The sequence below is a fragment of the Primulina huaijiensis genome, unplaced genomic scaffold (genome assembly GCF_012295235.1).
Source record: "Primulina huaijiensis isolate GDHJ02 unplaced genomic scaffold, ASM1229523v2 scaffold27947, whole genome shotgun sequence".
NCBI lineage: Eukaryota > Viridiplantae > Streptophyta > Magnoliopsida > Lamiales > Gesneriaceae > Primulina > Primulina huaijiensis.
The window spans coordinates 1-13054 of record NW_027356685.1 but is presented as its reverse complement, the minus strand read 5'-3'; the positions used below and the strand labels follow the sequence as shown (position 1 = coordinate 13054).

Below are 13054 nucleotides of genomic sequence, written 5' to 3'. Positions count from 1 at the left end.
TAATTTATTTCTTATTAATAGTTTCATTTAAGGAGTATGTGAAAGAATTTCTAGTTATTTTGAAGTGATGTTTTTAGAGATTATCTATTCTACGTTATAATAATCGAGAGGGTTAGAAAAACTATTTGAATATGACAACAAAATTACTTTCCTTTTTCTCCTCTTTTTCAACAAAAAAAAAAACCTTTCTTTTTCTACCATATATTGAAATTAAGTTTAATAAAAAAATAAATTTTTTGGTATATACAACAATGTGTACGAATACACTAATTATGATATTCATATCAAATTACAAATGTCTAAGATTCATTCTATAAATTGATTAAACAATATTTCAAATATCTAATATTATGTTACACGCAACACGTGTGTCTCAGTCGCTAATAAAGAAGTGTACGAGAACTGAGAATCAAAAGCAGAGTTTTCATAAATAAAAGTACAAATATTGCGTCAAAAATTAATTTTTAGTAAAATTACAACAATTTTTTTAACATATGTAACATATATCTCTTTCAATTATCTAATTTCTTACTTCCAACTTCTCGCTAAAATTACAAAAATTGAAGCAGTTATTATGAGTATAAGTTTTAATATTAATGTTTCCTCAGCATCAAAGGTTGGTTATATGCAAATATTTAAAGAAACAAGTGCAATGGAATGACAATCATCCACCTATAAAAATTATGCTTTTTAATTTAAAGCATAATATGTATTATTAGAGGTTGATTTAAAATAAACAAAATATTTCATTAACTGTCTTTAATATATAATACCAAGATTTTGGTTGTTACACATTACTTGATATATATGTATATAAGTCCTTTAATAAATGCATACACAACTTATAAACCAAATAGCAATTGAAACATTTATTTTTATATTAAATATTAATATAGCATAGACCTAAATTAAATAATAAATTTTAACTACTATGTTTCAGAATAAATTGTCAATAAATATTTAAATATTTTTTTAAAATACCTAAAAATGAACGATTTGATAATTAAATAAAACTAACAATTTAAAATAAATATAATCAAAATATAATGATATATAATAAATAGAGTAAAATGATTTAAAAGCATCAATTTAATATTTTGTATTAAAGTTCATGATCTCTTGAATGAATAAATATTATCCTTTTGTCTATTTTAATTGAATATATTATATATACAAAATTTAAATATTTTAATATATATGTAAAATAGTCGTTCGGTTTTTTTTCTGTATTTAAATTTACAAACCGAAATCGTCTATTCAACCGTTAAAACCGAATTTTACAGTTTGGTCCGTTTTTTCAATTTTAACTATTTAATGAACACAATTAGTATGAAGATCAGTTATTCTAATCACAATTTATGAACACGAAATTATGATTATTTAATATAAGATGGAAAAGCTAGTTAAAAATTGCTTTTGGACCTATAAAAATTTCGAAATGACTTTCACGTAAATAAAAAAAACATATTGATGTAAGGTATCATTAGATCCGAGATGCGTTGAACGAGAAATTGTTACATCTTGAGAAGATACATACCGATGATAATGGTTCTGATATGTTTACGAAGTCATTGTTCAAAGAAAAGCTGGAAAACTGTAGAAATGTGACAGGTCTGTTTGAATCTACAAAATGAAGCTTGAGTGGGAGAATAGTGGACAATTTAAGCATAATTTGTATTCAAACCATTTTTCAAAGTTTGGTTCAAAGTTTGGCTACCAAACTTTGAAAATACATCCATCATTCTCACTTCACCAAACCCAAAATTTTTCTTATAAATAGCCATACATTTGCATTCATCCACCCATCCCAAGACAAGCAAAAACACAAGCAACTGAGTGTTGTATAGCCTAGTGATTTAGATAAATTTTAGTATGCTATGTGGTTGCGGCAATGTCCGATCTTTCACATCAGAACGAATTTTCTATTTGATTAGAGTTGTGTGAGTTCCACTTTAAAAGTGATATTGAATATGTCATCCAAGATTAATTATTCTTGAAGTTCTTGGTGTCCACTAAGTTGTTCTAGGGAGAGTTGTTGTTATCTCTTATTATTGTAAGAACGCTTTGTACCCATTATTGATATAGTGGAGATTTCTTTTGTTGGACTTCGGTCTCGTGTTTTTTCCCTAATTTGGGTTTTACAGGTAAAAAAATCTTTGTGTCATTTTCTTCATAATTATTATCGTTGTTGATATCGTGGAAATATTTTGATCCGATATTATCGCTAAAGAGAAAAGAATCAATCCTTCTCCTATAAGAAAAATTATTTAATTTGACTATCTTTTCCAACGAACTTTGCAGCTAGTAAACCAGAATAATCATGTATTCACTGAAGCAATCTCCTGTAAATTATAATTCTTGGCTTCTTTTGTCACCATTCTCCAAGAAACACACAACCCACTGAGGAAGAAATCATGGAATCCTAGTTGTCAAAAGTCTAATTCCAAGGCTGTGACAAAATGCATAATTCAAACTCCGGAATCTGTGCCTCTGATGAATAACAAATCTGTACCTGTCGTCGTTCAAGAAACTGAACGCTACACAGAAAGCAAGATGAAGAGAAGATTTTGTGCCGCAAATACGACCCCTCTCACTCCTCTAGGGTTCTTGGAAAGGGCTGCTGTTGTTTATGGAGACTGCACTTCTGTTATTTACTATGAGAAAATTTATACGTGGTGTGAAACTCACGCCAGATGTGTGAGATTGGCTTCTTCGATTGGGTCGCTAGGTATCAAGAAAGGCGACGTGGTTTTTGTAGTGGTGCCCAATATCCCTGCCATGTGTGAGCTCCATTCTGCGGTTCCTCATTCTTAATAATGTTAATCTTCGGCTGGATGCGAAAGCGATTTCCATTCTGCTCCAGCACAGCGAGTCTAAGCTTGTTTTTGTAGATTATCAATCATCTTCGTCAGACTTGGAGTAGTTTGCCCGATTTTAGTTCTGATCACAGAAGATAATCAAGATTATAATCAGATCAACGGGAGTTATGATCATTACCAAATGATTTACGAGAAAATGGTCAAAAACGGTGATCCAGGGTTCAAATGGATTCGTCCAGACAGCGAGTGGGAACCGATTACTCTGAATTACACCTCCGGCACCACCTCTTCTCCTAAAGGAGTTCTGCACAGCCACCGAGGAGCATTCTTGATAGCAATGGATTCATTGATTGATTGGTCTGTAACAAGGCAGCTGTGTACCTGTGGACGCTTCCTATGTTCCACGCCAACGGGTGGTCCTACGCCTGGGGCATGGCGGCCGTTGGCGGAGTTAACGTGTGCCTGCGCCGTGTCGATTGACCCTCCATTTGTGAAGCATTACGCAAGCACAAAGTAACGCATATCTGTGGCGCACCGGTGGTGCTAAACATGATAACTAATTACCTTGGCGGGAAACCCCTTGATAGTCCTGTTCAAATCATGGCTGCCGGTGCTCCACCTCCATCGGCGGTTCTCGGCCTGGCGGAAAAATTAGGTTTCTTCGTGAGTCATGGCTGCGGGTTGACGGGGACCAGCGGGCTTGTCGTAGCATGCGCGTGGAAGCAAGAATGGAACAATATGCCAGCTCTAGAAAGAGCTCAACTGAAATCAAGACAAGGAGTGGCAACCATCGGATTCGTGGAGGCCGACGTAGTGGAGCCCGAAACCGGAGCGAGCGTGAGAAGGGACGGAACAACAATCGGAGAAATCGTGTTAAAAGGTGGATCCGTGATAGAAACTTCATTTTGCATGAAAGATAATGGCTGGTTCTACACTGGAGATGTAGGCGTGATGCACCCGTATGGATACTTAGAAGTGACTGTGAAAGGCAGATCCAATGATATCATCATCTGCGGCGTTGAGAACCTGAGCAGCGTGGAGGTCGAGGCCGTCCTTTACTCCCACCCGGCGGTGAACGAGGCGGCGGCGGTGGCGCGTCCGGATACGTTCTGGGGAGAGACGCCGTGCGCGTTCTTGAGTTTAAAGGAGGACGTGATGGATAAGCCAACGGAAAAGGAGATAAAAGAGTTCTGCAAGGCGAGGACGCCGCTTTATATATGGTCCCAAGAATGGTCGTTTTCAGCTTCCGAAGACTTCCACTGGTAAACTTCAGAAATTTCTGCTCAGAGATATGGCGAAATTAAAGCTTTGTCCCCGAAGACGAGTGTGGGCGAATCCAACAAGCTCCATTAATGGAAGTTGAAAGGGCTCTACAATATAATAAATTATTATGGAATTGAGTGTGTTCCACTGTAAATTCCCAACATCATTTTCATTCCATCAATAAGGTAAAATATTTATTCAAACCTTATTTTAAGAAAATCCGCTTGTTATTGATTTCAGTTGTTTGAGTAATTAGGTTGTGGGCAGGGACGGTTGGGGTGGGCTCCAGCCCAGGCTAGATTTTTGGGCTTTTAGTCTTGTGTTTTGAATATATTAAAAATTTTAGCCCATAGCTCATTCCCAAAACTCATCCGGCCCATAAACTTAATACTTAACTTCAGCCCAGTCTTAAATGGGCTCATTTTAACATGATACATCTAACTATAACATGAGACGGGAAATGAGATTATTTTAAACCTCTCATTTGAATCTGTCGAACCCGTCTCCTTCACCCATTATCGATTGAATCCACACGAACAAATTTCTATTGAGCTCCTCGGCCCTTGAGACATGATTGATTACAAGTGTTTTCCAATCTCCATCTCTTCCATTTCTCTGCAACTTTTGGGGAGATATAATAGTCATATAAATTTCGATTTCGATTTCGATTTCGATTTCGATTTCTGAAATTTTAATATCTTCGATTTCATTGTTAGGACATGCACGAGATCATTCTAATAAAATTGACTCGTGAGACAGTCGATCATAAGAGTTTTTGTTGAAACTTAAATGTGAGAAAGTACACTTTTTAAATTAAGAAAAATGATACGACAAATATGGTTATTATGAAACCATAATACTATATTAATAGTTTTGATTATTATTATTTATTTATTTTATTTTTAAGTTGGTAAAGAGAATTATTACAATTGAGTTTGGAAATTCAGGATATGATGTATTACTGGCATGTGCCCCCGATGACCAGATAATGGCCCAACCGTTGTTTAAATATCATCAACCATGAAATGGGCTGAAAATCCATTTTTCTCATGGATTCAAGAATTATTTTTCTTTTGGACCCAACAGTACTTAGATATTATATTTCATTTTTCTCGTATATAAAATATATATTCCATTTTCATATAGAAATAAAATATATTCTAAATGAAAGAAGTAAAAGACGTCACATTGATATAGATATTATTTGTTTCGAGTCTTCCACCCAAATCTTACCTTTATAAAAAAAAAATTTCTTTTAAGTTACATTTGGATGAATGAATTTGACAAAGATAGATCTAGAAATTTGGTTGTGGACGGCAGAGAATAATTTATCATAAATATATATGAAAAAATCATATAACTAAAAATTAAAATTTAATAAAGAATTTTAAATAATATTTTTAATTTCAAATTTAACTTACAATTGACACGTATGACTTGACATTTCTTTAAAAAAATTTAATAATAACTTCATCCGACAAGCTATGAAATATATCATTTTCAATATTAGTAATTAAACAATCATTCAAATATTCATCTCTCAAAAAACGGTTCGCATATACTGTACGAGGGTATAGAGATTTTATTCCAATTGTTACATAATAACAAAGTAAAAGGGACAATTTTTGCTGCAATTTCGGGTGTGGTCTGGTCTACAACCAATCCAATGACTTATACTTTCCTTCAAATAAATCTTACACTTAACTAATTAAATGCATGCATGAAATCCAAATTACCTATGTGTTACATGCATATCATGATACCGCTTATCCCATATGATAAAAATTAAATATTTAAAATAAGTTTATAATGATGTATAACGAACTTTTATAACATCTTGGGTTAATATTTTTTAAAAGTAGAGACGAATACGAAATAATTATTATAGATATCCATTGTGTAGCCGTGCAAGCACATGCTCAGCTTGGGATGTGACATATAACATAAGAATAGGTCTCTTGTGAGACGGTCTCAGGAATATTTATCTGTGAGACGGGTCAACTCTACCGATATTCACAATAAAAAGTAATAGTCTTAGCATAAAAAGTAATACTTTTTCATTGATGACCCAAATAAGATATCCGTCTCACAAAATACGACTCGTAATACCGTCTGATACAAGTTTTTGCATAACATTAACTACAAAACTAGTAATGGTCCAACTTCATCCATTAAATTATTAAGCACTTGAAAGTTCTATTTTGGTGACCTACGCTATGAAGCTCTACATATTTGTTTAGGAAATTAGGGATAGTGTAACCAACCCTCCGCCAACAATTAGTTAAAGCTCTATGTACCAAATTTAAATTCGATAACAGTGATATCAACCTAATTACATTTTATATAAAAGTAACTACATATATAGGTTTAAATACACATAAAAAGACTAACAAATATATAAGAGCCAAACTTTACGAGCACAATCCCCCACCTTAACACGTCAAACTTTCAAACACAACGTGTAATTATTTTGGGTACATAGTTTTGTAATCTCAAAATTAATGTGTAATCATTTGTATAACTCTAATGGTACATATAGCATAACTCGATTTTTTATTTGAACTCTGATATATGAATACTTTATGATGTAACGCCAGCAATCTTTGTATTATTTAGAAAGTTTTTTTGTGTCACATTAATATTTTAATGAGATATGACTAAAAACCTAAAAAAAAAATTAATTTATGAAATCAAACTTTGAATATTTGATTAATCAAAAGAAAAAGTCAATATACCTAAATTTTTATCTAATTTCCCCTGAATAGATGCATGCTATCAATTAATGGTAATAAGCAGCTACATTAATTCAACATATCTTATTATATTTTTACAAAGCTTATATTATTCATAATCAAAGAGCAAGCTTGCAGCTGGCAAACCAGAACCATGTATCCACTTAAGCAATCTCCTGCAAATTATAATTCTAGGCTTCTTTCGTCACCATATCTCCAAGAAACTCACACCCTCCCGTGGAAGAAATCATGGAAACCGAGTTGTAAAAAGTTTAATTCCAGGGCTGCAACAAAATGCATCATTCAACCTTCAGAATCCGTGCCTCTCATGAATAAAAAATCTGTTGAATCTGTCGTTCAAGAAACTGAACGATTAACAGAACACAAGGTGTTGCGGAGATCTTCTGCGGCGAATTCAACACCTCTCACCCCTATAGGGTTCTTGGAAAGGGCTGCTGTTGTTTATGGAAACTGCTCTTCTGTTATTCACAACGAGAAAACTTATACATGGTCTGAAACTCACGCCAGATGTGTGAGATTGGCCTCTTCGATTGTGTCGCTAGGCGTCAAGAAAGGCGACGTTGTTTCTGTAGTGGCACCTAATATCCCTGCCATGTGTGAGCTTCATTTTGCGGTTCCTATGGCTGGCGCCATTCTTAATAATGTTAATCTTCGGCTGGATGCGAAAGCGATCTCCAATCTGCTACAGCACAGCGAGTCTAAACTTGTGTTTGTTGATTATCAAGCATCTTCGTCAGTTCAGGAAGCTGTTTCTTTGTTTCCTCCGAATCTGCAGACACCAATTTTAGTTCTGATCACAGAAGATAATGGAGATGATAATCAGATCAATGGGAACGATGATCATTACAAGATGATTTACGAGAAAATGGTCGAGAATGGTGATGCTGGTTTCAAATGGATTAGACCAGACAGCGAGTGGGAACCGATTACATTGAATTACACCTCAGGCACCACCTCTTCTCCTAAAGGAGTGCTGCACAGCCACCGAGGAGCATTCTTGATCGCAATGGATTCATTGCTTGATTGGTCTGTCCCAAAGCAGCCTGTGTACCTGTGGACACTTCCTATGTTCCACGCCAACGGGTGGTCCTACGCCTGGGGCATGGCCGCCGTTGGCGGAGTTAATGTGTGCCTCCGCCGTGTCGATGGACCCTCCATCTGTGAAGCATTACGCAAGCACAAAGTAACGCATATGTGTGGCGCACCAGTGGTGCTTAGCATGATTACAAATTACCTTGGCGGGAAACACCTTGATAGTTCAGTTCAAATCATGACCGCAGGTGCACCGCCTCCCGTGGCTGTTCTCGGCTTGGCGGAGAAATTAGGTTTCATCGTGAGTCATGGCTATGGGTTGACGGAGACCGGCGGGCCCGTGGTATCATGCACGTGGAAGAAAGAATGGAACAATCTGCCAGCCCTAGAAAGAGCCAAACTGAAAGCAAGACAAGGAGTGGCGACCACCGGATTCGCGGAGGCCGACGTTGTGGAGCCCGAAACTGGGGCGAGCGTGAAAAGGGACGGAACAACAAACGGAGAAATCGTGTTAAAAGGTGGATCCGTGATGCTTGGATATCTCAAAGATCCCGAAGGAACTTCGTATTGCATGAAAGATAATGGCTGGTTCTACACTGGAGATGTAGGCGTGATGCACCCGGATGGATACTTAGAAGTGAAAGACAGATCCAAGGATATCATCATATGCGGCGGCGAGATTCTAAGCAGTGTTGAGATGGAGTCTGTGCTTTACTCCCAACCGGCGGTTAAAGAAGCGGCTGTGGTGGCGCGGCCGGATACTTTCTGGGGCGAGACGCCGTGCGCGTTCGTGAGTTTGAAGGAGGACGTGAAAGACAAGCCAACGGAGAAAGAGATAAGAGAATTCTGCAAGGCGAGGATGCCGCTTTATATGGTACCAAGAACGGTGGTTTTCATGGCGGAGCTTCCGAAGACTGCGACTGGTAAACTCCAGAAATTTCTGCTCAGAGATATGGCGAAAGCTTTGCCCCCGAAGTCAATTGTGAGCGAATCCGATAAAATAAATGATTGAAATAAAATTAGTTCATTATGCATTATTTCTTTTTGTAATAAATAATTGATGTTAGTAATAAATTTATATGGATACAAATAATAAAAAATAAATTTATAATATTAATAATANTATGAAAAATATAATTTCTAATACTTGTGCTATCTTCGAACCAAATCTTACTCTTTTACAATTTATTAAATGCTCTTTTTGGTATCTCTATAATTGAAAATGATCGGAGGCCCAACTTTTTACTCATTTTTTTTATAAAGTCTAAAAGCTTATTTGTACCTCAACCAGTTTAGTAAGTTTGTTTAATAAATTATAAATGAAATTAAAAGTATGTGTATACACACACACACACTAAAGACATAATAGATTTCCGATGAATCTTTGGCTCCGTTTGAACGATATTAATAAAATAATTTTATAGAAGTGTTTTTTACAAAGAAATTTATATTTTAAAAGTTGTTTTAATAAAAAAATATGTTTAAAAATTATTCTATAAAATAATTTTTATAATTAAAAAATAGTATATTTTATTTTCAGTCTTGAAATCTATCAATTCACAAAATATGACACATTCAAGTTTTATTGATATTAAAATAAAATTTGTTATCGATTAGACCAAACCTTAATTATTTAGTTGCATAAAGTTTAAAGTTGTTGGCAATTCTCCGGACTGAACCGACCCACTAAAGCCTGCTCATCTTCGAAGCCCCCATGGCCGCCGCCATCTTTCTCAGCACAAATTTCTGTATTTTTCCGGTGGAGGTTTTTGGAAGTTCATCCACAAAAACCACCGTCTTCGGCACCATGAAGCGCGGCAGTTTCTCTCTGCAAAAGGCTATGACGTCGCTCTCCGTCGGCTTTTGTTGGACACCCTCCTTGAAGCTGACGAACGCACACGGCGTCTCGCCCCAGAACTCGTCCGGCCGCGCCACCACCGCCGCCTCGTTCACATCCTGGTACGTGTACAACACGGACTCCACTTCCACGCTGCTCAAATTTTCTCCACCGCTGATGATTACGTCCTTTGATCTGTCTTTTATTTCTAAGTACCCGTCTGGGTGCATCACCCCGACATCGCCGGTGAAGAACCAGCCGTTTTTCATGGATTTCGATGTGTTTTCGGGATCTCTAAGGTATCCCAACATTATGCATCCACCCCTCAACACGATTTCACCGAGAGTTTTTCCATCTCGAGCCACGCTCTTCCCTGATTGAGGATCGATTACATCCACCTCCGCCATTCCTACGGTTCTCACTCCCTGTCTAGCCTTCAGCCGGGCCCGCTCCGCCGCTGGAAATCTGTTCCAGTTCTGCTTCCACGAGCAACAAACGACTAGCCCTCCGGTCTCCGTCAGGCCATATCCATGACATACCACAAATCCGAGTGACTCTGTTTTAGCAAGCACCGCTGCAGGAGGAGGAGCGCCGGCAGTCAGAATATGAACAGGCCTTTTCAGTGGCTTTCCATCTGGAACGTTCGACAGCATGTTGAGCACCACCGGCGCCCCACACATGTGAGTCACGTTGTGTTGGCGTATGTTGGCGTAGATGACGGAAGCGTCGAATTTGCGGAGGCAGATATTGGTTCCGCCGACTGCAGCCATGCCCCATGTGTAGCTCCACCCGTTGGCGTGAAACATGGGCAGAGTCCACATGTAAACAGGCTCTTTCGGAACGGACCACTCAAGCAATGAATCCATGGCGACAATGAATGTTCCCCGATGACTGTGGACGACTCCTTTCGGCGTAGAGGTAGTTCCAGACGTGTAGTTCAAAGTCAATGGATCGTATTCAGATTTGGGACGAACCCAATTGAAATCTGAACTACCCATCGACATCATCTGTTCATAACTACCATGAAAATCCCCTTTCGCTATCGGATATTCCGACTCACCTTCTGTGATAATCACAAGCAAGGGACGCCGATAATCACTTGGGAACAGAGTCAACGCTTCAAGAACCAAAGATACCGATTGATGATCGACGAAAACAAGCTTTGGTCGAGCATGACGGAACTGGACAGAGACCGTACGGGAATCAAGACGCAGGTTGATGGTGTTGAGCACTGCGCCGGCCATGGGTATGGCGAAATGAAGCTCATACATGGCCGGGATATTCGGAGCCACCACAGAGACAACGTCTCCCGGAATGATGCCTAACGAACAAATCGAGGACGCCATTTTCAAGCATCTGCGATAGGTTTGAGACCATGTGTAGGAGATGGAGTTGTAAACGATGGAAGGGCAATCAGCGTAGACTGTGGCGGCTCTCTCAAGGAAGCCAATCGGCGTCAGAGGGCTGGAATTCGCAGGGCTGGGATTCAGTTGATCCATGAATATCTGGTTGCCGTCCGCTGAATCTGGAGATGGAGACGTTGGACTTGGATACTACCATAGTATTCTGATCTTCATAAGAGTATTGAGATTCGTCTTGTCATTTAATTAGGTGCAAAGTTCAATGAATATTATTTATTCATTACTAGCTATTATGCACAAGTGGTGTGTACATTTTTTAAATAATTATATAAAGATTTAAATGAAATTTGATAAATTATTGGAGGAATTATTTGAATTATTGTAATTAAAAAAACAAAAATTTTTGTTGAAATTAAAAAAAATAAAAATAAAAATATAATATTGATATCACATAAGAGTAAAATTGGAAGAGACAAAAATAGAATAATGCACTATTTTTGTCTTTATTATATCGATTCTTAATAAAAGTAATAGATTTTATTTTATTTTATTTTATTATACATAGGTATATGTTGTAATAATTGTACATATATTAATATGATCAATTTTTTAAAAAATAATCAATTATACTTCATTAAACACGTTTTTTGTTAATATCATTTGAAGTTAATAAATTTAGTTTTACTAGTTTTTTAAGTGAACTATAATTTACATGCCTCAAACGATCCTCTGGTGAACAGCACTATTTTACCAAGTACCGAATCACTCATTCATAACAATATTTACCATGTTTATTCGAGGCTACCTCGTTTCAATATTCTTTAACGAAATGATTTGGAGTTGTGGTTGCTAAATTAATAGATTTTAAATCAATTTGATTGCTTCGATTTTATTTATGTTAGGTGAATTTTAAAATCATCAATTGGTAATCCATATAAATGCAATGATAATTACGATGAATTTGAAATAATGGTGACAATTTCCTCATAACTCGACGGAGAATCCGATAATCGACTCGAATGAAGGAGGATATGGAGATGATTTTTTACCCGATTAAATAAATGAATAACGAGTATGGAGAATTTTGGATATGAGGATGAAGGCGGATCTTAAATAATCTTGATCATAGTCGATACGAATACTCCACTAAATTAATTATTATATATATATATATGATTTTTCGGTTACGATGTCAATTATAATATGTTTTTTAAAAATGATATTAGTTGTATGAGATGAAGAAAATTATTAGTATAGAGTCGATGTTATTTTTGTTAAATAATGATGTTATGATAAATTTTTTTTAAAATTTTGTTATTTTTCTATAATGTTTAATTTGTTAATTTTTATGTTTTTTTCTTTATTGTTCTCAATAATTTAGTAGATATCCATACCTTACTCGCAATAATTCAAATGCGAAAAAAACGAAATTATATGTGATCATATGATATTTGGGTAGAAAATGACTAATATTCAGTCTTCCAAAGAATATGGGAATAATGACGGATGACAAAAAAAAATACTCAAATCCAATTCATTGTCCTCCCTAATTTGAAATACGCCCTAGTTGTATTTCATTTAAAATCGGAAATTTACATATCTTCTAAAGTAAATTAGACACACATGATTTTTCTAAGTGCATAAAAAATATTATGTTATGTATTGTATGTCTTAAGACACTGCCTGAAGGGAGACATCGATATTATTTTAATATTGATCATATCCTATTTGTATATTAATCTAATACTATTATAAATATATGAGTTTGAAATGTGAGCTTACTATTTTACCCTTTTATTTGTTTTACAATTTATCATGTTCATGAGGTTATTTAAGTCATTTTCTATGTTGATTTAATATAGTCATTAATAATGTACTTAACTCAAACAATATAATTATAATTTTGATTTTATTTTCAAATTCAATTTAATTTTACTTTTAAAATTAATTACTTTAATATTTACATTGACATTAAATTCATAGAAAATC

The 13054-nt window shown here is 35.8% G+C and overlaps 2 protein-coding genes and 1 pseudogene across 2 annotated transcripts; 2 read left to right on the top strand and 1 right to left on the bottom strand.

Moving 5' to 3' along the window:
* The first annotated feature begins 2434 nt into the window (after positions 1 to 2434).
* LOC140967760 (2-methylpropanoate--CoA ligase CCL4-like) lies at positions 2435 to 4182 on the top strand (annotated as a pseudogene).
* A 2664-nt stretch (positions 4183 to 6846) lies between these two features.
* LOC140967753 (2-methylpropanoate--CoA ligase CCL4-like) lies at positions 6847 to 8941 on the top strand. The gene has a single exon (XM_073428478.1). It carries the CDS (start codon positions 6969 to 6971, stop codon positions 8877 to 8879), a length of 1911 nt encoding a protein of 636 aa, XP_073284579.1. The 5' UTR covers positions 6847 to 6968; the 3' UTR covers positions 8880 to 8941.
* Positions 8942 to 9430: 489 nt separating this feature from the next.
* On the bottom strand, positions 9431 to 11308 carry LOC140967736 (2-methylpropanoate--CoA ligase CCL4-like). The gene has a single exon (XM_073428455.1). It carries the CDS (start codon positions 11201 to 11203, stop codon positions 9554 to 9556), a length of 1650 nt encoding a protein of 549 aa, XP_073284556.1. The 5' UTR covers positions 11204 to 11308; the 3' UTR covers positions 9431 to 9553.
* Between the last annotated feature and the right edge of the window lie 1746 nt (positions 11309 to 13054).